Genomic DNA, 27,635 nt, shown 5'->3' on the forward strand with positions numbered 1-27,635 from the left:
TTTGTAACAAAAAAAAATAAAACGTGCTTTTTAGCTTCTATCATGGAGTCAAAAAAACGACACTGATTAGTTACTATAAAAACAAAACAGTGATGTAGTAATGAAAATCAATCACTTTTTCAACATGTCAAACGTAGTTGTTTTGTTTCTCTTCCTTGTCTCAATCTTCCAATGCTTTCACGCCACCAATTCCCACTCTGGCATCCGCCTCCCGAGTCAACTCCACCGTGATTCATCGTTGGTGAGCTGTCCGGCACCGGACGCTAGTCTTTACTACCGTCCGGTTATTGGAATTGTCAGTCACCCCGGCGATGGTGCCTCCGGTCGACTCAGTAATGCAACTGGAGCTAACTATATTGCTGCTTCATATGTTAAATTTGTTGAAGCTGGTGGTGCTAGAGTTGTTCCACTTATATATACTGAGCCATGGGAGATCCTTCGCAAGGTATCAATTAATAAGCTATTTAGTTCATGTTTGGTTTGATATCACATTAGATTTGTCAGAGTCACGGTGAGCCTACACTTTGTAGCTTATGCAAAAGCAACATTTTGTATCTTTTGCAAAATCACAGTGGTTGACAAGTTTACTGAGACCAAATGTACACTGGTGTAAATTTGGTTCTATTTTAAGTGGAGGTAAAATCATGTTTGGGAGGTTATTGTCTAGAATTGATTATAACGTTAAAGTTGATTTTAGCATATTTGACTTTACATTCAACTATTTTTCAGTTAAAATCAATTTTGTTTCAAAATTAAATTTTGTCAATGCAGAACCAAACATATAACACTCTCCATTTTTGTTTCCAAATGTTATTTGGCTGAAGTAGTTTATGAATTTAAGTTAATGACAAATTGTTTCAGAGAACCGAAGTTCAAATCTCGGAATAATCCTTGGTCTTGGTTAGACTTACATACCTTTCGGTTGAACTCCGGATTACAAGAGCTCCTTCTCCAAAACATGAGAAGGTTATGACAAAAAGTATATATACAAATAATAAAAAGTTACTAGTGTTATTCTAGTGTATGGAAATCAATATCTTGGTCCCTAACATTTTAACTCTTAAGAGCATGAACTAAAGTGACAGTTTTGTTACTTGTTATTTTTATATATCTTAGAGATTGAATTGGAGAGAGTAAAACGTTAAGACTAAATCGGTGATATATAAATTCCACAATGAGAATAGGAAGACATACAAAGATAAAAACTTTGAACTGGTGTGTGTATCTTCTTCAATTTGATTTTACTTATATTCTGTCAAGTTTGTACTACTTGGTAGTGATAAGATGGCTTGGTGGTCAGAGGGAGGGATATTATATCCCGGATATAGGGGTTGGTCATTCCCCTTACGAACAAAATAACAACTAACATTTGCCGTTCCAAAATAAAAGTATTGGATTGCAAAAAACGAAGAAAAAAAAATATTTTTTATTCTCCAATCCATGTTAACCTTAACTGTTATATCTTTTAGTCCTTGAAATGTTTGTGACGATATTGATTACATTTTTTCACTGACTGCAGAAACTCGAGTTGGTAAATGGAGTTCTCTTCACTGGTGGATGGGCTAAAGAAGGTTTATATTTTGAAACCGTTAAAAGGATATTTAAGGTATTGGTTTATTATTATCATTTTATTCTAACAGTTCCATACTCATATACATGCATCTGTTAGTACCCTGAGTACACCTTAGTGAAAAGAGTCTTTTTGCTTCTCCGAGGCTTCTAGAATACAGTATATGAATAGAAGGTGGAAAAGTTATTATTGTTGACTTGTATTACTTGTAGCTTTTTGAGATGAGTTTGTTTTCAAGAAGTCAAGGAATGTTTTGTTGATGAATTGATTTATGCATTTATGAATTTCACATGAGTTGTATTTGTTTGTTGGTGCAGATTGCTTTAGAGAAAAATGACGCTGGAGACTATTTCCCAGTATATGGTGTCTGCTTAGGTTTCGAACTTATATCAATGATCGTAAGCGAGGTGAGTTAGCTTTCTTATAGATTTTATCATGTCTGACGTTCTTTATAAGAAAATTTCCAAAGAGAAAGAGTTTGCAGATAAGTCAGATAAATTTTGCTTCTGGTGGATACAGTTTATATGATATCTAATTATGGGATATCGGTTGTGTGCAGTCACAACCCCGCACTCAGCCACATCTGGACCATCCGATCAAAATCTGCATTGGAATTTAGACTGTCCGATCAAAGATCATACAGTCCACATGTGGCTTACTGCGTGCAGTCACACTGCATACAATCAAAATCGCTTATTATGTTTCGTTGTGCTGTGGACATTGCTGTCATAGTTTCATTTGGATTTCAAAATCTTACCATGGAGAAAATAGAAAGATTAGCTATTATGTTGACTTGATATATTTTATGCATATATTGAACACCTTGAACAATATTTTATGATTTCAAATGTTGAAAAAAATTGAAGACTTCTGACAAGTTACAGCACATTCCTGTCCTTTTTTCTTCTTCTACATTTACAAGTTTGGCTGTTTTTCTCTTGATGATAGGACAATGATATTCTTGAAGAATTTAGTGCAAGAAGTCAGGCAAGTAGCCTTCAATTTGTGGAGAATACGAAAATAGAAGGATCTGTATTTCAAAGGTAATTGTATTTTTCTGAGGTTGCAATTTGATCCCTCAATGGGTTGATTAGTATGGCTGATGTGAGCTATATGTCCTTTTTATCGCGTGTTGAAATCTACTTGTTGCATTCCCTTCTCAATTGGTTTCCCATGTGTACAACATCAAACACTTCCAAAGTGTAAGAAATTCTATTTTTTCTATTGGATATCCATATGAACAATCAAATAAAGGCTGAAACTAACTTAGGAAGTGTGTTTTTGTTGTCCTAATTCAAATTATTACTTTTAGCATAAGTGAAAATCTCAACTAGTTCCTTCCTATAAGACATTATCAGATTTATCAGATTCCTTAGCCTTTACCAGCAACGAAACATGAGAAGATGGTGACAAAAGAAATGGTTTCAATCATTCAAAAGTCTTTAAATTAGAGTTCTTCAACATTTTGTAACTGAGTATAGTATGCAAGTTACAAACCACTTCTCTTTTGCTGCAGATTTCCTCCAGATTTATTAAAGAAGCTGAGTACAGATTGTCTTGTCATGCAAAATCATCGTGTGAGTACATATATAGACATAGTCAATTAGTTATTCCATAACATGAAGCTCTTATTAAGTTTCACAATTTCACATCATCTTAGACCGGATAATTTGGAGTATTAACCTACTAGATCGACATCATTTTGAATCAAATCGGTTTTATGTTGGGAAGATCAACCGTTTAAGTTACACACTTGCTTTAGTGACCAATGGAGAGATATTGAGGTTAAGACATATGCATGGTTTTCATTGATTTTTTCTTTCATTTTAGCATCTGTCAGTTTTTAAAATGTCTTGCCTTGATAAGAACCAATAGTCTTCATACTATTACAGTCTCCATTCGAACTACTACTCACAGATTTGGAGTGATTTCCCTTATTTCTTGATTCCAAAGTCACGGCTTTAGAAGATGGATAACTCTCGGAGACATTCCCACTTCTATTGGTTCCCGGATTGTTTTTATTCAACAACAAATTCATTTCGTCAATTCGCTGGGCATATTCCACCATTTCTACTAATTAACTCACAGGATGTAATTTCAATTAAGCCTTCACAAATCCTTCAAACCATTAAGGAAAATTAATTTGAGATATTTTCATCCCCTGAGTGGTCCCACTTATAATTCGAACTGGGCATTACCTTCCTCTACTGAGCCAGTTTTATTTTTACTCAACAATAATTCGTAAGGACTTTGAAGCATTGAAGGTTGAAATCTTTGAATAAGGGCCGATTTGAATTCTTCAAATTTCTTTTATTCAATTACAACATTATTCTAGAATAGGTTGGCCAGCCCATTGGCCGTATGTGCCTTACAGAAACATTATTAATAGGAGGCCTACGAACAACAATATGGTAAAGTCTCAGATTAGGTGGTTTGGGGCATGTAAGGAGGGCCATTGACTATATAGATGATAGTGGAGACCAAGGAAAACCATATGTCTAACTGTTAGAGAGGTTTATAGGTAAATCAAATGGGCTATTTTGTAACTAAATGCATTAAGGTTTTAAAGCTAGTTTGTGGCATCTCTTCCATTCTCTAGTTACTCGGTTGGTTTTAGGTTTCCAAAGTTGTCACTTGTCATTATCGACTCTATCTTAGTTCTTGAATTTTAGTATCATGTCTTTACATCTAACTTTGGTCATGACTCGTGACAGTATGGCATATCCCCAGGAAAGCTCCTGAGCAATCAAAAGTTATCTAGTTTTTTCGAGATCTTGACAATTTGCTCCGATGAAGATGATAAGGTACTCAATGATATGTTCCCTTTATGAGGTGAAATGGTTTGTAAATCGATCTTTTTCATATCATAATTTAATGAGCTTCCTTCATGAATATAATCTAATACCAGTTATACTTGTTTTAGGTTTATGTTTCCACAGTACGTTCACGTAACTATCCCGTGACTGGCTTCCAATGGCATCCAGAGGTGATTAATAACTTTTCCGGTGATTGCAGTATTGTTAATTTCGATTCCCAAATCTTATTTAATTAAGATTAGAACTGCAGTCATGCACCACGTTTAGTTCATCTTTATTTCAGCTATGTAACATCCTTGGTTAAATGATGCTTATAGAAAAATGCCTTCGAATGGGGACCAAAAAGTATTCCACACACGGAGGATGCCATTCGAACGACTCAGTATATTGCAAATTTTTTGGTCAGGTCAGGACCAAGTATTTTATAATATCTTCATCCATTTATTGAATTATGCTTACTTTTTACAATGGTGAGAAGTATTATTCACCTTTTATGCTCTCGTGCTTATCAATGACTAACTTGACGTTTTTCTACTTTCACCGATCCGGCTCCAGTGAAGCGAGGAAATCCTTAAACAGACCAGTTGCTCAAGATGTGTTAGACAATCTCATTTACAATTACAGACCCACTTATTGTGGGTATGCAGGGTAAGCTTAAAATTTCTTTACAACTTTCCTATTTTTTTAGTTTTAAGTTGCTTATGCAGATGTTTATGCTTCTTGCAGGAAAGGATATGATGAAGTTTATATATTTGAATAACTCTAAATGATGGAGATATCATTGCACATGCAAAGTTGACGTATGTCTGTCAAATAATAAGGGAAATGCTAACTAGTGTCTCGGGGCACTAGCATGGCCCTAATAATAATTGTATTGGTGTTGTGCGAACTTGGGACCACGTTAAACCCGAAATTTGTAGCTTTCTGGTTGAACGTGCATCCATTATTATGCTTCTTGTAGGAAAGGATATGATGAGTATGTACTATGTATCCATTATTATGCACAATAATTGTTGTATGGTAACATTGTACCAAAAGATGTGCTGATTATTAGCTCTTTATATCATCAATGCATGGCAGAAGATGACTTGTTGGAAAATAAGTTACTTTTTTTTAATAAAATGTTGTATTATGCGCAATGAGATTTAAAGCTATTCAAATACATTCTAAATATTACTTTTAAGATGAAATACATCTTTTATATTTAAAAGATAAACTTTGGCTATTGAAATAGGCATAACCATTTTTAATTGCGCGATTTTGACTTATTATTATTTCAGAAATTTTGACTAATTCATTGTCTTGACCATCCAATTTAATGAAGTGACAACTTATTGCTTATTCTCAACCCTTTTTATCATTTTAATTGATCTTTGTATTCCTGAGCATGAATTATTTTAACACCTATTTTTCAAGTTAGCATTTTGCTTAAAATATTAATCACAAGTTAAGAAGTTTCTTAACATTTCCCTTATCTCTGGAACATTTGTTACGAAACTAAATATAGTAAAATTATTTTGAAACATATGTAGTCAACCTTTTAACAAATGCTTCGGTAGCATTAGTTAGCATGATCATTTTTAAAATTAATCAAATTGAATTTTTATATATTTTAATACTAGAATATGTGATCTTAAAGAAAGAACTTGTATACGTGATCTTCTACAAGTTGCATTAAAAAAAGATCTTTTATATCTAGTTGCATTAGGTAGAAACGTATAGGTCTCTTATTTGTTATATAGTATGGTGATTGGTGACTCTCATTAATTTCTTCAATTGTCACACTCTTCACTTCTCCAACATGTCAAGCCACTTTGTTTTGTATCTCTTCCTTATCACAATCTTCCATTGCTTTTTCTTCTCTAACTCTCACTTGAAAATTCTTCTCCCAACTCAACTCCGCCGTATCTCATCGTCGGTCAATTGTCCTGCACCGGACTCTAGCCTATACTACCAGCCGGTTATCGGAATTCTCAGCCATCCTGGTGATGGTGCCTCTGGTCGCCTCAGTAATGCTACTGACGCTTCCTACTTGGCTGCCTCATACGTTAAATTTGTGGAGGCTGGTGGTGCTAGAGTTGTTCCACTTATCTATACTGAGCCATGGGAGATACTTCTTAAGGTATCCCTCTTACAATAAAACATTTTTTTAAGATGTTTGCTTCCACTTTTATTGATTCTTTGACATGTTTAAATATTACCGAGAGTAATTGATTTTGTCTATAAAATTGATTTCACCCCGCACTTTTTATTGCTGACGAAGGAATTTTGATGACTGGACCTTGCCATATGGCACTTAGTTGCCATGTCATTAATGATTGAGTACAACGTGACCGCGATATTAAACCTTAAGTTTGTTAATGATTCCATTAAGAAACACCGGACAAATGATTCTCTCCTTGCTGCAAGAAAACATGATGCAACAGTCTCGTTTTGTCGTGGCTGAACCATTCCATGTCTCATGAAATTGAAACTTCAAAGAAATTGAAAAAAAATCCAATATTTTCCAGTAACTGATTAAAAATTGTTATTTTTTAATTCTTAGAAATATTTGTGATGATATTGAGTACATTTTTGCACTCACTGCAGAAGCTCGAATTGGTAAATGGAGTTCTCTTCACTGGTGGAGTGGCTAATGATGGTTTATATTTTGAAATTGTTGGAAGAATATTTAAGGTATCTATTATTACTGTTATAGAGGGTCGAAGTACTTCCCATAGTCAAATATACATGCATTTGTTAGATACAAAATACGAATAGAGGGTCGAAGTGTTGTTATCGAAACTTGTAATTATGTTAGATGAGTTTGTTTCCAATATGTCAAGGAATGCTTTGTTGATGTATTGATTTATGTATTTTTTGATTTTACATAAATTGTATTTGGTTGTTGGTGCAGAAAGTTTTAGAGAAAAATGATGCTGGAGACTACTTCCCATTATATGCCACCTGCTTAGGCTTTGAACTTATAACAATGATTGTAAGCGAGGTGAGTTCGCTTTCTTATAGTTTTATGATTTCTGAGAGGATGCAGCGTATATGATGTCTTATTTTGTTACCTTGTACTGTAAACCTTGTTATTCATAGTTTCTTTTGGATCAAAAATTCACAGCATATTATATCGACAAATTACAACAGTTTCCAGTCATTTTTTTGTACGCTTACAAGTTTGGTTGTTCCTTTTCTTGATGATAGGACAACGATATTCTTGAAGATTTTGCAGCAGAAAATCAGGCTAGCAGCCTTCAATTTGTGGAGAACGTGAATATAAAAGAATCTGTATTTCAAAGGTAAACAAAACAATCTGTGTATATTGTATTGTCTTGGATCCCTCAATGGACATGTTGAGGAATCGGCCAACTTTATTTTGTTGATGTTTTCTCTATATCAAGTATGCTGTTTGATTGATTCTTCATGTATTAAGTATGACTCTTGAATTTCCTCCCGAGCTCTGTTAGGTTCTCTTAACATCTAAGTGGTGGCCGATCCCAATCCATGTTGGTCTCAATCCCAGAACTTCCTGGTTAGCTCATCCTCCATGGGATTCATCTCTAGAGAATCCTAACTAGTCTGTGGAGCTTTTCTTTCCGGCTCAGCTCAACTTGGCACTGTTCATAGGAGGTTAGCGAGATAGGGTGAGAATCGAGATCTAACACCTAGATCCAGGAACGACGAAGCTATGGAAGGTTGGAGAAACGTAGATCTGACAAAGGATGAAGAAGAAGGATTCGCACTTGAGGAGACAGAGGTCAGCGCTGATGAGGTCTTCAAGAACTCACTAGTTGGTAAGCTCTGGACCACAAACTCATTCAACGTCAGAGTGTTTAAGCAGGTCATAGTCCAAGCATGGAGGCTTAAAAATCCGGTTGAAGTACAAGATCTAAATAAGAACTTGTTCTTGTTCCGGTTCTCATCGAAGCGGGATGTCGAAAATGTCGTTAAAAATGGTCCCTGGAGCTTCGACAGGAACTTACTGGTGCTTAAAAGAACGTCGGGGGAAGAACAGCCTTCGGAGATGGCGATGAACACGGCAGAGTTCTGGACTAGAGTTTATGATTTACCGTTGAAGCTTCGGACGGATGCAACAGCGAGAAAATTAGGAGACACGATTGGGAAGTTTGCTGAAGTGGATACCAAAGACGGAAACCGTATGGGAAAGTTCTTAAGAGTTAAAGCTGAGATTGACCTAATGAAACCTCTCAAACGAGGCACTGTTATCAAGTTTCAAGGGAAAAGTCTGCGAGTTTTTTTCAAATACGAGAGGTTACCTAATTTCTGCTACACTTGTGGAAGGATTGGTCACCAAATCAAAGATTGTGAGAAGGAGGATGGACAAGAAGACGTGGACTATGACGAAATTGAAGAAAAGAACCTCCCTTTTGGCTTATGGTTGAGGGCTTCCCCTTTACCTAGAAGTACTGGTGAAGTGAAGATGGAACAGAGTTCAGGATCATGCAGTAAGAGTTTATTCACTGAGGGAAGCAACAGTAAAATAACACCGAGAGGAAGTGATCTGGAAGTGGAAGTGGAACAAACACTGGCTGAGGTACTGGCAGAGGCAACTGGGAAGAGAGCAATAGTAGGAAAGACACAAAGGGAAGTGGAGAGTGTGGCAGAGTCTTTAGGGAATGTGGCCATTTCTGGAGAGAAACTTCCTCTATTTGACTTGGGGTCCCAAACTAAGACAAAACCAGGCCTAAAAACAGGGAAGAGATGGGCAAGGAAATCGGGTCTAAGGAAATCGAAGAAACAAGAAACAATGGTGATTGAGTTAGGGAAGAGGCAACTTGCTGATGTTCATGTTGTGGAGGCAGACCCAATGGAGCTATGCATTGGTGAAAAGAAAAGAAGGAACAAGGGGAGAGGTACTAGTTTACAAAGTGAAAAGGTGGTGTTGGATGACCAACACTGCCTAGCCCAATGAAAATACTAAGCTGGAACTGCAGGGGGTTGGGGAACCCTCGGGCAGTTCGAGCCTTGTCAAGGCTCATTAGTAGAGAAAATCCCCAAATTGTCTTCCTTATGGAGACTAGATTAAAGACTTCGGAGCTGACTACTTTGAGAAATAAATGGGAGTACAAAAGTGGCCTGATAGTTGATTGTAGGGGAGTTGGTAGAGAAAGAGCAGGAGGTGTTGCATTATTCTGGCACGAAAACATAGACATTACCATTAAGTCGTACTCTCTGAACCATATCCATGGTCAATGTCTAGATGAAGAAGAAGATGAGAAGTGGGACATCACATGTATCTATGGACATCCGGAGGAACACAACAAAAAGAAGACATGGCTGCTGCTAAATCAATTGTCTTCCCAAGTTGGAAGGAAATGGATATGCCTTGGCGATTTCAACGATGTTCTTTCGACGGAGGAAAAGATTGGAGGAAATCCCCGGACGCTGCCTCAACTATCTCTAGGGCGTCAAGCTGTTGCTGATTGTAGCCTAATTGACCTGGGGTTTGATGGCTATAAATTCACGTGGTCAAATGGAAGAGAAGGGATTGACAACATTCAATGTCGACTGGACAGAGTGTTTTCAACTGAAAGTTTTACCGACAGATTCAACCCAGTAAAAGTCCTCCACCTCCCTCGGTTCGGTTCTGATCACGCAGCAATTCTCACAATCCTAGAGACACCATCTAACAGACCACCCAGGCGTAGAAAGAAAGTGTTTAGATTTGAAGAAAGCTGGACAAGTGAGCAGAAATGTGAAAGCATAATCAGGTCCTGCTGGGCAAAACCACAACTGTCCTGTTATGAGAAATTTGAATTATTACAAGATATGGGGAAGGAATTCAATGACCATAGTGTGGGTACAATCAGGAAGGAGATTAATAAGTTGGAAAAGTGTCTAAATGATGGTAATTTATGGGCAGAAAATGCAGAGGCCATGGGCAGATACAAGATGATGGAAAAACAACATGAGGAACTCCTTAAATTGGAAGAAACGATGTGGCGACAACGGAGCAGAGCTGTTTGGTTGAAAGATGGGGATAAGAACACAAAATTTTTCCACAGCAAAGCTAGCCAAAGGAGGAAGGTTAACGAGATAAAGAAGTTGAAAGACGAAACCGGGAACTGGTGCAAGGGTGAAGAAAATGTTGAAAGACTTTTGATCACTTACTTCAATAACCTGTTCACATCTTCTAATCCCACTGCTATAGAAGAAACATGTGAAGTGGTGAAAGGAAAGTTGTCCCATGAACACATAGTTTGGTGTGAGAAAGAATTTACTGAAGAAGAAGTCCTTGAAGCTATTAACCAAATGCACCCAGTCAAAGCCCCGGGTCCAGATGGCCTCCCTGCATTGTTCTTCCAAAAGTATTGGCATATTGTGGGGAAGGAAGTGCAACAAATGGTCCTCCAAGTCCTCAACAACAGTATGGAAACTGAAGAGCTTAATAAAACCTTCATTGTCCTTATCCCTAAAGGAAAGAATCCGAATACTCCAAAGGATTACCGCCCAATTAGCCTTTGCAATGTTGTCATGAAAATCATCACCAAGGTTATAGCCAACAGAGTTAAGCAGACTCTCCCGGATGTAATTGATGTGGAGCAGAGCGCTTTCGTCCAAGGCAGGCTCATCACAGACAATGCACTGATAGCAATGGAGTGTTTCCATTGGCTGAAGAAGAAGAAGAAAGGGAAAAAAGGAGTCATGGCACTTAAGCTGGATATGTCGAAAGCCTATGACAGAATTGAGTGGTCTTTTGTTGAAAATGTTTTGAAGACTATGGGGTTTCCTACAAGACTGGTGAAGTTAATTATGAGATGCATCACAACGGTTTCATACCAAATTCTCATCAACGGTCAACCTAGCTCTCCTTTCACTCCTGAGAGGGGTTTAAGGCAAGGGGATCCACTCTCACCGTATTTGTTTGTTCTTTGTGCAGATGTTCTATCGGGGCTTTTACGAGACGATGTATCGAAGCAACACATTCATGGTGTGAAAATAGCAAGGACTGCCCCCCAAATATCTCATTTATTCTTCGCAGATGACAGCCTCCTCTTCGCGAGAGCTAATTCAGAGGAAGCGAGTAAGGTCCTATCCATCCTAGCCAGATACGAGCGTGCCTCGGGACAAGTGGTGAATCTTGACAAATCTGAAGCAACCTTTAGCCGAAATGTGCCAAGCAATGATGTTAAAATGATCTGTGAAATGATGCGAGTTAAGGCAGTGGAAGCTCAGTCAAGATACTTAGGTCTTCCCGTCCCCTATGGAAGATCTAAGAAGGTAATATTCACTGGTGTCATGGATAGGGTCTGGAAGAAATTGAAGGGATGGAAAGAGAGATTCTTATCAAGGGCAGGGAAGGAAACTCTCATCAAATCAGTGGCTCAAGCGATTCCGAATTACATTCTCAGCTGCTACAAGTTACCTGATGGATGCTGTAATGAGATTGACTCCATGTTGGCAAAGTTTTGGTGGGGATCAAAGGAGGAAGAGAGGAAGATACACTGGCTGAGTTGGGCAAGACTCTCGAAATCCAAAGGAAAGGGAGGTATGGGATTCCGAGGTTTCTGTGATTTTAACAAAGCTTTGTTAGGGAAGCACTGTTGGAGGCTCTCAAATGGAGATGATTCCCTGCTTGAGAAAGTGCTAAAGAGCAGATATTACCCCCGAGGAAATTTCATGCAGGCAAAGGTTGGATACCAACCGAGCTATGGTTGGAGGAGTATACTTGGTGCTCGAGAGGTGGTTGAGAAAGGAGGGAGATGGTTAGTCGGTGATGGAAAAAATATAAAAATTTGGAAGGATGCCTGGATGCCCAACCTAGAACTGTTGAGGTCAAAGAGTGATAACTGTATGTTGGGGGAAGATGCTTTAGTGGAGGAGCTTCTGGATCTAGACACTAGGCAATGGAATAGGTCTCTAATTTACCACAGTTTTAACAGGCAGGAAGCTCTCAAAATTGTTAGTATCCCTATTTCCCTAAGATTCCCGAAAGACAAGTTGTGCTGGCATTGGGAGAAAGATGGATGCTATTCTGTTCGGTCTGCATACCATCTGATGAGTAATCATAGAGAAAATCTTCAGCCTGGGCCGTCCTCTCACAGAGACGAAAGATTGTGGAAAGCAATTTGGAAAGCTTCGATTCCAAATAAGATTAAAAATTTCATGTGGCGGCTGGCTAAGAATATCCTCCCAACAAGATCCAATCTGCAAAGAAAAGGTATTGCTCTTGACACCTCTTGCCCCTCTTGTCACTCTGAAACCGAAACTGCGGAACATTTGTTCATGAATTGCAATATATCCAAACTGGCATTGTTTGCTTCGCCTTTGGGCTCCCATACTCCTTTTAATGTTGCTCTGAATTGCTGGTTGTTAGAATGGTTGTCTTGCGCTGATAAGGAAGGTTCACAACTGTTCTGCACTATCCTTTGGAAGATTTGGTCCGCAAGAAACCAAGCTGTCTTCAACGGGTCCGTTATTGACCCTGTCAACTTAGCTCAAACAGCTGTTCAGTTTCTTCAAGAATTTAATGAAGCCAATGCCAAAGCTAGACCGCAACAACCTAGCAGAAGACAGACTGCAGAAGGGCCAACGCCGGATGGCTGCCACCACATGTTTGTGGATGCAGGATGTTTTCCTAATGGGACAACAGGATGGGGACTGATTTTGAAGAACAATGAAGGAACCGTTGTTCACAGTGAATGCAAGTTGGATACTGTGGAGGTGGATCCTTGTTTGGCTGAAGCACTTGGGGTGAGATGGGCTTTAAGTACAGGTGTTAGCTTAGGAATCCGTAGGCTCAAACTCTCTAGTGATGCTCTGAATGTAGTGAATTGTGTCAACAGGTGTGCTATTGTGGCAGCCATAGATCCTGTCATTAGTGATTGTTGGAATTTAATAGAACAAATCCCATTTGTAATGGTTAATCATGTTAGTAGAGAGCTGAATATTGAAGCTCATAATTTAGCCTCTTTGGCAAAGAATCTTGGATCTAGATGCTGGCAGGGAAATGTCCCTCCAAATCTATTCCCTTTTCCTAATTGTAACTTTTCTGTAGGCCAAGTTCAGGCTCCTTCTACTGTTTAATTTAAAGAAGTTGGAACATCAAAAAAAAAAAAAAAAAAAAAAGTATGCTGTTTGATTTACCCTTTTTTGCAACAGATAATGCTTTGTCCATTAAATTCCTTCTACTTTTCATTTCTTCATCTTAAATGAGATCTTTTTTTTCTTGCTTTAAAAGAAACATAACTCTTATCTCCTGGTCTTCATAATACCACTATTATCAATGATAGTATTCATCTAAGAGAGAATTTATTGTATTTCTTAGAAATCGTGGTTGGGCCTAACACAAACCCACAAAACCGGCTTGTGAGGTGGTGGGAATTGCCCTCACTTATAAACACATTGTCAGGCCATCACCTATCCGATGTGTAACTCTTAACACACCCTGTAACGCTCAGGACTGGACATCTAAAGCGTGGACATAAATGGCGGGTGGCCCGATAACGGAAACGTGGCCCAATGGATCTTGGAGAGGCTCTAATACCATCTTAGAAATCGTGGTTGGGCCTAATTAACAGTATTGACATTGACCTAAGGCATAGCATTAAGACCCAACAACCCGTTAGTTGAAATTTTTTTCCTATAAAACATATCGTGTAACTTGATTTCTGACTTAGTTGGTGACAAAAGAAATGGTTTTCAATTTAGCGCATGGATGAAGCAAGAGAGAAGAAAAACAAAATAAATGTAAAATATAAGCATATGTAAAGAAAGATGGCCAAGAAGTAAGACAGAAAAGAGGGAGTACGTTAGACACATAATGAGAAGTTAGAAGATGAACATTGCCTTGCCACTGTACAAGAAATTCTCTTAATCAAACCTGTAGATTTCATTCAGACGTGTTAAGTCGGCGTTTACACAACAAACCGTGTGGTTCATGTTCTAAAAGTTCCAATCATTCAAAAGTATTTAATTTATACGTTCTTTAACATTTTGTCACTTAGCAAGATATTAACCAGTTCACCTTTCCTGCAGATTTCCTCCAGACTTGTTAAAGAAGTTGAGTACAGATTGTATTGTCATGCAAAATCATCAAGTGAGTATATATATACACAGTCAATAAGTTATTCCTCAACATGATAAATTGTCATAAGTTAGAATATTCATATGCTAGATCCACACAACTGATAATCAATTTGGTTAGAGGTAAAGAGAGACCAAGGAAAACCATATGCCAAAGTGTTGAGAGTGATTCATCGGTAAATGCCCTATTATTTAACTTAATGCATGACTTGGTTTTGTAGATAGTTCATGGCATCTCTTCCATTCTTCAGTTACATGAACGCTTTATGTTTCCAAAGTTGTCATTATTGACTCTATCTTAGTTCTTCAAAAACAAAGTTTAATGTTTGAATCTTAGTACTATGTTTTTATATCTAGTTTTTGTCATGACAGTATGGCATATCCCCAGTAAAACTCCTGGGAAATCAAAAGCTATCGAGTTTTTTCGAGATCTTGACAACTTCCAACGATCAAGATGATAAGGTAAATCAATGAAATGTTCCCTTTATGAGGATATATGGTTTGTAAATCGATTTTTTTCATATAATAACCTTTAACTAGCTTCCTTCGTGAATAAAGTCTAATACCTATCGTACTTGTTTTAGGTTTATGTCTCTACAGTACGTTCACGTAACTATCCCGTGACTGGCTTCCAATGGCATCCTGAGGTGAATATTGATTTTTCACGGGCAGACTCTGTGATTGCAGTATTGTTAATTTTCATTTCAAAATCTTATTTAATTAAGCTCAGAACTACAATCATGCACAACTTTTAGTTCATCGTTATTTTAGCTACGTAACATCCTTGTTAAATGATGCGTACAGAAAAATGCCTTCGAATGGGGCTCACCAAGCATTCCACACACAGAGGATGCCATTCGAACAACTCAGTATGCTGCAAACTATTTGGTCAGGTCAGGACTCAAGAATTTTATAATATCTTCATCCATTACTTACTAAATTTATGCTTACCATATACAGTGATGAGAAGTATTATTGACCTTTTATGCTTTTCTTTGAGACACTATTGCTAGCTATGAATGATCGAATTCCATTTGCTACGTTTTTTTCTTTTACTTATCAATACCTAACTTGACATTTTTCTACTTTCATGGATCCGGTTCCAGTGAAGCGAGGAAGTCCTTAAACAGACCAGTTGCTCAGGAATTGTTAGACAATCTCATATACAATTACAGACCCACTTATTGTGGGTATGCAGGGTAAGCCCAAGTTTTCTTTACAACTTTGCCATTTTTAAGTTTTGCAAGTTGTGAAGTTGCTGATGTAGATGTTTATGCTTTTTGTAGGAAAGGATTCGACGAAGTTTATATATTTGAATAAAGTCTAAATTCTGGAGATATCATTGCACATGTCAATTCAGTGTGTGTTTGTATTGTATTGGTGGTTGAACGTGTTTGGAGGCGCGTAAAACCTGAGCTCAATTTTTTCGCTTTCCAGTTGAACGTGCATCCGAATGCATGAAAACTGGCAAATGACATTGTCGTATTGATGAGTATGTATGTATCCAATACTATGCACAATAATTGTTGTATGATAACATTGTACCAAAAGATGTACCAAAAAACATGCTATTAATAAACAAAAAAAAATCTTATTATTACCCTTTGTATTGTATCTGTTATTACCTGGCCTGTGTGACTTTTCTGCTATTAATAAACCATGACTAAGATATGCTATGCTATTAATAATTGTTGATTGGTTTCACCATGGAATAAAAAACATTATTTGACCATTTCCTAGAAAACCACCAATCCTATGGTTGTCTCTAAAGTAAATTCCATTTGTTGCTTGCATGTTTTTAACCTATATAACTTTTGATAAGTTTTAATATTAATTTTTCTTTTTATCATTTTTGTTTTGGTTTGAAACGACCTTTAAAAGACTAGAAGGGGTTGGAATATACTTTGGAACATTGATGGTTTTGGAAGGTTCAGTGAAATGTGTCAAGTGAAAGTGATGTTCTTGAGCTTCATTGTCTTTCCGTAGGGCGCAAAAAGACAATGATTTCCAATACATAAAGCAACAATGTGGTTACTTCCATTTTCATTTTCACACTTCACTTCTCCAATATGTTAAACTATGCCATTTTGTTTCTCTTCTATATTGCAATATTCCATTGCTTTCTCTTCACCATTAGTTGTCCACCGCCTAATCCGAACCTCTACTACCAGCCGGTCATTGGAATTCTCAGCCACCCCGGCGATGGCACTTCAGGCCGCCACAGTAATGCTACGGGCGCTTCCTTCATTCACGCCTCTTATGTGAAATTCGTGGAGGCTGCTGGCGCTAGAGTAGTTCCTCTCATTTACAACGAACCGGAGGAGAAGATTCTCAAGGTATCAGAAAAGGCCAGTAATTGAAAAAACACCTACACAATTTTCATAACTTCGCAACAATTTTTATGAATCAAACTTTAGAGTGTGTTTGAATGAGGTAATTGGAAAATTTTAGATAATTTAGAATTCTAGTCAATTCAAATGATTCAATTAAATTGTCTTTATATCTAAATGTTTTTGTGTGGATGGAATTATAAAAAGTCTCATTGCTAACATTTTTTGTCGATACAACACGAGGCACCATCCGTGTTTATTCAATGCCATCCCTGCCTTGCGGCTTCCAACTATTAATCATCTCAACTTCGGCGCTCATATAATTAGTAACTTCTTGATTGATTATTCGGGAGGAATATAGCTCTTACATCCATCGAATCTCTAGTATCATCATATAAATTAACATCAGATATAACTGTTGTGAATAAGAGAGGAATAAGAAAAAAGTAATAGAAAACCAAACACAATTACCAAACTGTGTGTATATACATTGTTGGAAAATCTTTTTGTTGTCAAATAACATTTTCTGTGGCAAAAAATGGAGAAGATAGCAATCTTTTGCTATATGCAGTAGTAACCTTAACTATTCTTTTTTCACTTACGGTGATTTAGAAATGTTGGTGATGGTATTGAATACATTTTTTCACTAATTGCAGAAGCTTGAATTGGTCAATGGAGTTCTCTTGAATTGGAATTTTACATATGAAATTAATATTGCATTTTTTCATGCTGAAAGCCTTACCGAAAAATGACGCCGGTGACCATTTCCCATTATATGCTATCTGCTTAGGTTTTGAGCTTATATCAGTTATCATAAGCGAGGTGAGTTAGCTTTCTTATTATCGTTTTCTCATTTATGAGTTTCTTTGTAAACTGTCTTTTCTAAGAAGAGATGTTTCCAGGTGAGTTAGATAAATAGCTCTCATAAGTTCATAACTAACTAGTTAGTCTTATGTATAAGATGAGTATAAGTATTATCTTCCACTGTCTATGTTGCACCGAAAATTCAAATAGAGATATGTTTGGTGTTTGACATGTGTTAGAGTCAGATATTGACATGTCGTATAAAATTATTACCGGTATCAATGTATCAATATTTAGGGTCAAAGTTTATTATATCCAATAGAAAGATTATATCGACTAGGAACCTTTTTTTTTTTACACAATCGACTAGGAAAAAAAATTATGCATACGTTGAACATTCTGAAAGATATTCATAAATTTTGAGAAAAGTTGACGACTTCTGAAGCGTACAACACATTAATTCCAATTTCCTTTTTCTTTGGATTGTTTACAAGTTTGGCTATTCTTTTTTATTTATGATAGGACAAAAATATTCTTGAAGAATTTAAAGCAAAAAATCAAGCAAGTACTCTTCAATTTGTGGAGAATGCAAGCATAGAAGGAACTGTATTTGAAAGGTAAACAATAATTTTCTGAAGTGTAGGGGATTCCAGAGAGCACCGGGACGGGAGTAACAATGACATAATCTAATATAGTCTGAGAAGCCTGTGTTTATACAAGAATTTTTCTTCCTCTTCCATGCAACTTATATTCTGAAACTTTTAATCATTCAAAAGTGTTAAATTTATAGGTTCTTTGTCACTGAATTTAATATGCAAAGTTATTAATCACTTTTTTTCCTGCAGATTTCCTCCAGAGTTGTTAAAGAAGTTGAGTACAGATTGTCTTGTCATGCAAAATCATGTTGTGAGTAAATATAATCAATAAGTTATTTTTCAATACGAGGCTCTTATTGTCACAAATTTGAGTATTTAGATACTAGATCCATATTATTGATAAAAAAAATATATCAATTTGGACCTATCTTAGTTCTTGAAAAACAAATTTTTATGAAGTTTATCAGATATACATGTTTGAAGTTCGGTTAAATGTTTCGTTATATCTGATTTCATGACAGCAAGGCATATCCCCAATAAAGTTTCTAGTTTTTTCGAGATCTTAACAACTTGCAACGACGAAGAAGACAAGGTATTCAATGATATGTTATCTTATGAGGTGATATGGTTCATATATTCATCATGTCACGTATTTATAACACAGTAACGAGCTTGCTTCAAAAATGAAAATCTAATAGCCTTTGTAATTGTTTTAGGTTTATGTTTCCACGGTACGTTCACGAAACTATCCAGTGACCGGCTTCCAATGGCATCCAGAGGTGATTAAAAAAGTTCTGTACACAATGTGTGATATTTTCTCTCACGACTAACTTGACGTTTTTCTACTTTCACCAATGCGGCTCCAGTGAAGCTAGGAAATCCTTGAACAGACCAGTTGCTCAAGAACTGTATGACAATCTCATTTACAATATAGTCCAACTTTTTATGCAAAAGAAGGGTTAGCCCAAGATTTCATAACGACTTTGATATTTGTATGTGAAGTTACTAACTTACTAATGTTGATGTTCATTCTACTTGTAGGATTGCATATGATGAAATTTATATATTTGTATAAATCTAAATGCTGGAGAAATCTACTGATAAGAGTTTGATTTATATAAGGTTTCAATTAATCAAATCCTTATAATATAATTTAAACCCTTAGTTTATATTTGAGATCGTTTAAAATTACAAATAATTATAAAATAATTTAAATGAATGGTAAAAATGAGAAGAAGAAAAAAATCCAACTTAAAAGGGTGTATCCCTTTCATATAATTTTTTTTAAGGAACCTTTTATATATTGTTATGGATATAGATATAATTGTTAGCCCAATAATTCTAAAAATTAATAAAAAAAATAATGAATGAAAGGGAATTTTGATATATTTTAATAGAACATGTGAAGTCAGAAGTGTCATCATCTCATTAGGCATGTATTAGAAAAGAAGATGATTTGTCATCATCTGATTTTGTTGTAATGTGCTGTTTTTTTTTTTAAGGGTTGTACTTGTAATGTGGTGATTGGCAACCCTCATTTCCACATCACTCATTTAAGAAGTTAAATTAATCCATCTAAATTAGCATTAGAGATAATCAAATATAAGAACTTTAGGAGAAGCACACTTCCAAATTTCAAAGTCAATACTGTCAAGTCAAACCTAGTGGGTTAAAAAAAAAAACTATAATGTGTACATAAGAGAGAAAGCTATCACAAAACTTGTCACTAAATAGATGTACATATATCATTTTTCTTTTTTTTTCAATTGTTAGCAAGACCTCTATCCTCAAAATTATTGACATTTTAACATATCATCGTAAATTGTTGCCAAATTTCTTTTTTATTTATAGAATATACGTTAAGCATAAAAACATGTGACAAGGTTCAATTTTTTGCTCAGAAAAAATTAGGTTGACAATGGAGAATCCACCTTATGTCGCCTACGGATTTTTCAACGAAAATTAGTTAATTTTAGCGGCGTTGAAAACTTCATATTAATATTAGCATGTAGACGGAAACTCCGCGCTTGTCTGTCACGTCTTCTTATTGTGCTAACACGTATAAAGATGCACATGTGTGATTCTAGATTAAAAAATTACTTCAAATCAACTCTCCACAATGAGTAAAAGAGAACTTAGAGAAAAGTTGGAGTTTGTCTCACTAAAAATAATAGCTTATTAATAGAACCAAATTTGAATATTGGTTAAAATAATTCTTGAAAAAAATATTATCAACTAATTTTTATTTATCTTACAGACGAATTCTAAAATATAAAGTTTCAATTTCACTGAAAAGTATGACTTTGACTTAAAATGTTAGATGTGGGATAATCAATGAAATCTAGCATATGTGTGGTTCAGCAATGTATACGAGTGATGTGAACTCGGAAAAACTAGAGCTCCATTTCTTTATTACATGAAGGTTAAAAAATGCTAACATTTAGAATATTGTTTGAACAATTGAACGTAAAACTTTTGCATAAAAAATTATATAACTATTATTACTTTTACAATGTTCTTAGAGAAGTCAATCAACAAATTATTATCCATAAACTTGTTTGAAATAAACAAAATCATCTTTACGAGAACTGCCACCCCTACTTTTTCTTTCCATTTTCGTTAGAATTGCATTACAATCATTAAAAGAATAAAACTACTAGGGTTATAGGAGTCATATTTAATATATTTCTTTATACACCCCGTCCATACAAAAAATTGAACCCCCTACTGGCATGGCCCTAGGCCGTCGCACCACCGACCTATGCATAGGGTCGGCCCTGTTTATCACATTGCAACTAATCACATTTAGTTAAATATAAAGCCCTTTTTTATATTGTTTGGCACCCACTTATTTGGCATCTGCTTATATATGATTTGGCACCCGCTTGTTTAGCATCTGCTTAGATATGATTCATGTAAAACACTAGTGTTGTTAAAATTATAGATGAAATTCTTCAACAAAAATAAATTATAGATGAAATTTGAATAGTAATTTAGACATTTAAGTGTCATAAATATTAAATTTAAATGAAAAAAAATTGAATACTAGATAAATTATAAATCATACATTATTGATTCTCCTTCATCTATCATATATTAAATATGACTTTTTGAGTCATACAAGTTAAGTGTCAAGAACATCATCAACTACATGCACCACACAACCAACATATTAAATATGACTTTTAGAGTCATGTATGTCATGTGATAATGAATATTATAGATTAAAAATACAAAGTGAAGGTAAATTTAAACTCTTATTATATTTATGTATTATGTATCTATTTTCTAAAAAATAAATTATTTTTTAAATATTATATAAAAATTTATGATGTTTCATTATTTTAAGACATATTAGAAATTTAATTAATTACCATTTTAAACTTAGACAATGAACATCATCGTCATAGTTAGGTAGAATTATTCTAGTTAAGTCACTTCAAGAATTTATTCTAAAAATTTATTATAGTAATCAATTTTAAATTCCAATGATATTGATTATAATATTTTATTATATTGATTAAACTAATTTTATGAATTATTCATTTTTAGAATTTATAGTAGAATAGAAAATATAAAAAATATAAAAAAAACAATGATAAGTTTATTGACAGCCACAACCGTAGGTAGAGATCCATAATGTTTTTAAAATGGTCTCCTTAGAATTACCTACGTTTTGTCTCTAGGTAAAGGTGGAAAACTTGCAGTGACAACCGCTTGGCAATGACATAAGGATTTAGCTACGGAAATTTGCCCTATAGTGACGGATTTTGGTTGTCACTACAAATCAAATTTCTTGTAGCGATACAAAGAAAGCAGAGTAAATTACACTTCCCTCCCCTAAGAGATGCTTGAATTACACTCCCCTCCCCTCCCCTCTTATGTTAAAATATACACTTCCCTTCCTTGAAAAGTAAAATTTATATTCCCCTTCCATTTGAGATGCTTGAATTGCAACCCCCTCCCTTAATAGTTAAATATGCCCTACACTTTAATCTATTTTAACATAAATAAATATTTTTATGATATATATTAATTTTGAACTATCATTTAAGAAAAATAAATTCATTTCTTTATAATTTAAATGTCAATGATAATTAAATTTAAATATTTTGTTATTATTTATAATTTAGAGTATAAAATTCACTTTTAAATAATCATACTTTATCAACTTTCATAATTTTTCACATATTTTAATTTTATTTTGGGTTGTTTCATATTTTATAATAGGGTTTAAAAATATATGTTGATGAAATTCTGAATAAAAAATAGCGAAAAATATGTATTCAAAATTTGATTATATTAAAATGGATCCACAATACTATTTTTCTTCAAATTGTGTTAGATTATTATTTTTTCTGCTAGATTATTAAAATAAAATAAAAAATATTGAGGGAGTAAAGTGTAGATTTTAACATAAGAGAGGAGGTGAATGTAATTCAAGCTTCTCTCAAAGGAGGGGGGTAAAATATTTTCTAATATGTTTTGAAAAAGAGGGGGAGGAAAATGTATATTTTAACATAAGAGGGGAGAGGAGTGTAATTTAAGCATCTTTGAGGGAAGGGGAGTGTAATTTACTCAAGAAAGTATGGGTTGAGCCCGGCGCGTGTCAAGGCTAACTAGATGGTATATCCGTCCATGCATAGTCATGATGGGTTCTAAATGACTCACCGACGCTATCGAAGATATCCATTTTGAATGCAAATGAATGGTGAAACAATTGGAGGTTTGAACCTTGTCATAAATTACATTTATTTTATTTTCTTGTTAGTCTTATGTATGATGAACCAAAAGTAGCAATAAACGTCATAAGAAATGGGGGGTTTGAATTGTGACCCTTTTAAAAATTATTCTTGAAAGTTAAGTTTAGATTTATATACTCAATAATGTTCTTGGTGTATGTTAGTTTAACAAGATTAGAGTATATAACAATTAATTGATTTAGAACAGAACATTCTGAAGAATGATTATAAGCAGAATGAGAAAAATGATGTTAAGTTAAAAATAAAAGATTATTTTAACAAGGACCAGAATATTCTGGAGAACGATTAATATAAGACAGAATGATAAAACAATAATATATATTGATTTTAATCTTTAGTCAATTATTTAAGCAATTGTTTTATCTTGTACCAGAATGTTCTAGAGATTAATATAAATGAAATAACGTGTGAGAGGGAGAGAGAGAGAGAGAGAGAGAGAGAGAGAGAGAGAGAGAGAGAGAAGAATAACACATGAGAGTTATCCTTGTTCACCAAACCCGGCTACTTCCAGTCCCCACACCTCGTGTGAGATTATCCACTATAGTTGTCTTGCTAACAGAAACTTCTGACTAGCACTATAAGATCTTGATCACACCAGATCAGTCCGTTACACCTGTATTATCAACCTCAGCAGACTTCTACAATTCTTTGCACACTAGCAAAAGAAAGGTTGGAATTTTCTATCTCAAAACTAGTAAGCCCAATAGACTTTGAGAAATACAACACACTTTGTATGATGAGATTTGTTTGGATCAAATAAATACTCAATTCTTTGTTTGAGTTTTACAATAGCAAACTCGAAAGAGAAGATCCAAGAGATATAGTGAGAGAGCTTGGAATTTGCTTTGTTTGCGAAGAGCTTTGTTTGTAGTGATGATTTTCACTTAGAGAGATATTAGCTTGCAAAACTCTTACTTATGACCTTCAAAGGCCCTTGTATTTATAGGTGAGGAGTGTCTTGGTGATCAAGTGAGAAAATAGAGTTGTTGGACGCGTTTTTGATAGTTGTCCAAAGTCTCAATTGATTTCTCTTTTCTTCTTAAAAATAGCCAGAATGTTCTTTCTGATTTTCCTGGCTTTGAAAGCACTGTTGCTTGCTTGCGCGTGAGAGAACCAGTTGTAATGAGCTGTATAACTTGTTGCCCAATGCTGATGATGTCATGTCCCTTTGCTTTAGTGATGTCATGCTTAAATAAGCCATGTGATCTTATTCATGAGATATTAATGGGCTTTCTTTTTCAAATGGGCTTAAAGCTTTTCTTATGGCCCAATAGACATTTATTAAAACATAATCAGTCATGCTTTCTTTCTGTGCAGACTTGTTCACTTTTGATGTATTGTTCTATTTTCATCGTTTTTGCCAGAACGTTCTGAGTTCATTCTCATGAAACAAATTCTCACAAAACGAATTAGTAGATAACAAGATTAAATAAATATAATATGTTTGTAATCTTTAAAACATCAAATAAGGATTTTGTCTCAACAATCTCCCCCTTTTGGATGGGTGCGGTTATGGTGCATAAGGAAATCCTTATGTACCCTGCATAAATCCAGAAATGGTTTTGGAGTACAACTCACAGAAACCATTTCCACAGCAAAATGGTTTTGGCATAATTGGGCTGAGATTTATGCAGAGTGCTGGAAACCATTAAATACATCTAATGGTTTTGGAGTACAACTCACAAAAACCATTTCTGAATTTATGCAGGGTGCATGAGGATTTCTTATGCACCATAACCGTAGCCTTTTGGATGATGACAAACATTTAATTTATTTTGATTTTGATTTTGAGTTTTTTGAAAAATTTGTTAAAAACTCCCCCTCAATTTTAGCAACTAAAATTTTGTGCCATTTTTAGAGTTTTCCAGAATTTGTTTATGAACAATTGAGTTTAATAATTTTATCAAAGAACTCCCCTTCAATTAATGCATTCAAGATTTAATATGCAAAATGAGAATATAGAACATAAACAACATAATTCATTTAGGTAAAAAGATCATAAAGATCAATACAAGGATTCATATCAAAACATCAGAGAGATTCACCAAAATGCAATGTTCACCTGCACATATACTAGCAGCAGTTTTGATCCTTGTTCAGACATAATTAAAGCATAAATAGAGAAATAAAAACAGAGTTTTTAAACATCGAAATACTTAATTAAACATGAACAGCAGCATAGTGATCTATTCTTCCCTAGATCCTAACTGCACTGCAAACTCATTATTAATGTTAATGTTACATTTTATAAATAAAAAAATGTTCAAAACATAACATTCCCATTATGGGATCGCTACTAAAGACTCATTTTCTGGCAACAACCTCTTTGCACGGCGGTTTTTGGATAGTAGCTGGACAACCACCACATATAACCTTTCTGCAATATGTTTGTTTCATCCCCGCCGTCAAGCACCGTGTCTGAAACACACCGTTTCATTAAAATCCATATAATAATAATAATAATAATAATAATAATAATAAAATATATATATAAGTTACTAGACACACGTGGAAAAAAGAAAAAGAAAAGCATAACACTTCCCTCATTCTTTCTTTTCCTCCCGTAGCTCTCTCTGTTCTCACTTTTCTTTCCATTTTGCTTCTTCCCTTTCCATAATCAACCAATTCCACACACTAATCAAACACCCATAAGAGAAATTATTCACCAAAGTAAAACAATTTCATATTACAAGTTAATTTGGGTTTGATTTTGGAGATTGGGGTTAGGGTTCTGAGAAGAAAAATACCCATTTTGTGAAGGTTGCTCATTGAGACTTTTTAAGGTATATTTATCAACTTATATTTCAATTAATGCATATTTAGACATGATTAGTGAGTTAGAAATTAATTTGAGAGTAAAGTATAAAAGATTTCAACATATAAATATGACATGGACTTTCATTTACTTTGAATGGTTATATATAATTTAAGCAATGTAGGCATATTGCTTCTGCTATTCGTTCCTTGTAGAATAAGCATTTGTGTCATATTCGGTCTAAAACAAAAGTTGGGAATAAATTAATAAGTTCTGGAAGCCTATATGTTATCAATAATGCGATAACACATATTCAACTTGCATTTCATGGTCATCTAGTGCTACTAAAGTTCTGGAATGAGTTTCTAATATATGTGAAAACATTATTAATGCTCAGATACGATGCCGGATGCTTCACATGCTTCTCCCGGGATGGTTGGAGAGCACGCTTAGTTGATTCATCGTAACTGTGAGTTGGTGACGATCATTATCGCTTATTTTCAATATCGTTATTATTGATATTTTATGATTTTATATGTTAAAAGTATCTACAAAAATGGGGAACACACCCTTCGAATATTTTTCTCGTTTTTGACACATTTTTAAAAGTCATTGATATTATTGTGGTCTCTATTTGGATGTTATCTGTAACTTATAAGCAAAGGATTGCAAATTGGAATTTGATTGTGTACGTTTGACACAAGTTTGATGTTTTACAAAATCATGGTTTTTAAACCTGTGTTCGAGAAAAATGATTATCATTATGACGACCTAGGTGCACCTAGTATGTGTTTTCAATTAGGTAGAGTTACCCCATTAGATGGAGCCGCCCCTATGGAAAGGCCGCCATTAGGAGGAGAGGGCTATCAATGAGTGGTAAACTCTCTAATTGAAAATGTTTTACACTTTGTTTTGAGTCGAGAGAAAAGAGCTATCCGTTAGATGGAGCCGCCCCATGGAAAGGCCACCATTAGGAGGAGAGGGCTATCAACGAGATGGAGCTAGTTCTCGATTCACCCATTTGACTATTTTCAATAAAGTTGGATTTTATACTTACTTTTAATTAAATGGAATTTGATTTTATATTCTATTTGGATTTGATTATTTCGATTCCTTTTTCATTATACGCGATTCTATATTTTCTTTAAGTTGTGGATTTGGGTTCACTTCCTTACAACATTGGAATTTTAATATACTTTTATTTGGTTTGATTAAGTTACGATGTTTTCCGAATTTTCATGGCACACTCGATTGTGAGTTTATCATATTTTTATACGGGTACTAGCTTTGTAAGTTAAAAATTAGATTTGAGAAAAATAAATAATCGTGCCCTTGTGTGTTTCCCTTCTAGTCGGTGGTGGTTGTTGTCTCCTCACTAAGTCCTTGTGGCTTACTCTTTCTTTTCTATTTTTTTTCAGATTCCCGAGCAGCTGAGTAGGAAGCTGCAAGTAGATCCGAAGTCCATCATTTCTATTTTTGGTAGGCCTCCTTGATGGATGGCTCTTTATTTATGTAAATATTCAGTCAATGTATCTGCAGCTATATGGAGTTAGAGTGCCTCATTTTGAGTTGTACAGTTATGTAAAAATTGTCTTTTTGAGCTTCTGGATGATGTGACAGGTTTATGGACAGGATTCATATCTTGGTAACGTTAAAAATACAAGGGATACTCTGTCCAAATTTTTGTAAACATTATTTTGATGAAAAAATGGATATCTGTAAATTATTTATGTCATTTGTCGAGTTTGGTCGTTAGGCTTGCCGGACTAAAATGTACAAGTCTGTGCGCCGGTCACGATAAGTGTTTTTGGGTCGTGACAGTGTCTCCGCCGTTGATAGCTGTCGTTGCAACAATCTTCCGTCTATAAATTGCGGCTATCCGTCACCGTGGTTACTAACACTACAACCTCTGCGCAAAGATGACAAAATGTCACTCCTATGTTTATTTTTGTCTGACTCGACTTCG

General features: G+C 35.0%; 2 protein-coding genes, 1 long non-coding RNA gene and 1 pseudogene across 3 annotated transcripts; all 4 read left to right on the forward strand.

Moving 5' to 3' along the window:
* The first annotated feature begins 22 nt into the window (after positions 1-22).
* LOC11416437 (gamma-glutamyl hydrolase 2) lies at positions 23-5,488 on the forward strand. Its single transcript, XM_003596260.4, has 10 exons — positions 23-445; positions 1,520-1,606; positions 1,888-1,977; positions 2,519-2,613; positions 3,087-3,147; positions 4,285-4,374; positions 4,494-4,556; positions 4,704-4,792; positions 4,942-5,034; positions 5,113-5,488. The coding sequence occupies exons 1-10, from the start codon at positions 101-103 to the stop codon at positions 5,144-5,146; spliced, it is 1,047 nt and encodes a 348-aa protein (XP_003596308.2). The 5' UTR covers positions 23-100; the 3' UTR covers positions 5,147-5,488.
* A 618-nt stretch (positions 5,489-6,106) lies between these two features.
* LOC11415422 (gamma-glutamyl hydrolase 2) lies at positions 6,107-16,022 on the forward strand. The gene is made up of 10 exons (XM_013609107.3): positions 6,107-6,508; positions 6,976-7,062; positions 7,283-7,372; positions 7,579-7,673; positions 14,374-14,434; positions 14,794-14,883; positions 15,006-15,068; positions 15,226-15,314; positions 15,528-15,620; positions 15,708-16,022. The coding sequence occupies exons 1-10, from the start codon at positions 6,188-6,190 to the stop codon at positions 15,739-15,741; spliced, it is 1,023 nt and encodes a 340-aa protein (XP_013464561.1). The 5' UTR covers positions 6,107-6,187; the 3' UTR covers positions 15,742-16,022.
* Positions 16,023-16,388: 366 nt separating this feature from the next.
* Positions 16,389-19,226, forward strand: LOC11409804 (gamma-glutamyl hydrolase 2-like; annotated as a pseudogene).
* Positions 19,227-25,434: 6,208 nt separating this feature from the next.
* On the forward strand, positions 25,435-27,404 carry LOC11410826 (uncharacterized). The gene is made up of 3 exons (XR_003009638.2): positions 25,435-25,697; positions 26,067-26,138; positions 27,088-27,404. It is a non-coding gene; the product is annotated as an uncharacterized lncRNA (long non-coding RNA).
* The last annotated feature ends 231 nt before the right edge of the window (positions 27,405-27,635 follow it).

Source organism: Medicago truncatula, chromosome 2 (genome assembly GCF_003473485.1).
Source record: "Medicago truncatula cultivar Jemalong A17 chromosome 2, MtrunA17r5.0-ANR, whole genome shotgun sequence".
NCBI lineage: Eukaryota > Viridiplantae > Streptophyta > Magnoliopsida > Fabales > Fabaceae > Medicago > Medicago truncatula.

Bases quoted from the DNA above. Each gene is read 5' to 3' on its own strand.
- LOC11416437 (XM_003596260.4), top strand. From the start codon at position 101: ATGAAAATCAATCACTTTTTCAACATGTCAAACGTAGTTGTTTTGTTT. The intron at 2,614-3,086 runs GTAATTGTATTT...CTTTTGCTGCAG, and splicing joins GAAGGATCTGTATTTCAAAG to ATTTCCTCCAGATTTATTAA. The intron at 3,148-4,284 runs GTGAGTACATAT...GACTCGTGACAG, and splicing joins TTGTCATGCAAAATCATCGT to TATGGCATATCCCCAGGAAA.
- LOC11415422 (XM_013609107.3), top strand. From the start codon at position 6,188: ATGTCAAGCCACTTTGTTTTGTATCTCTTCCTTATCACAATCTTCCAT. The intron at 6,509-6,975 runs GTATCCCTCTTA...CACTCACTGCAG, and splicing joins CATGGGAGATACTTCTTAAG to AAGCTCGAATTGGTAAATGG. The intron at 7,063-7,282 runs GTATCTATTATT...TTGTTGGTGCAG, and splicing joins TTGTTGGAAGAATATTTAAG to AAAGTTTTAGAGAAAAATGA.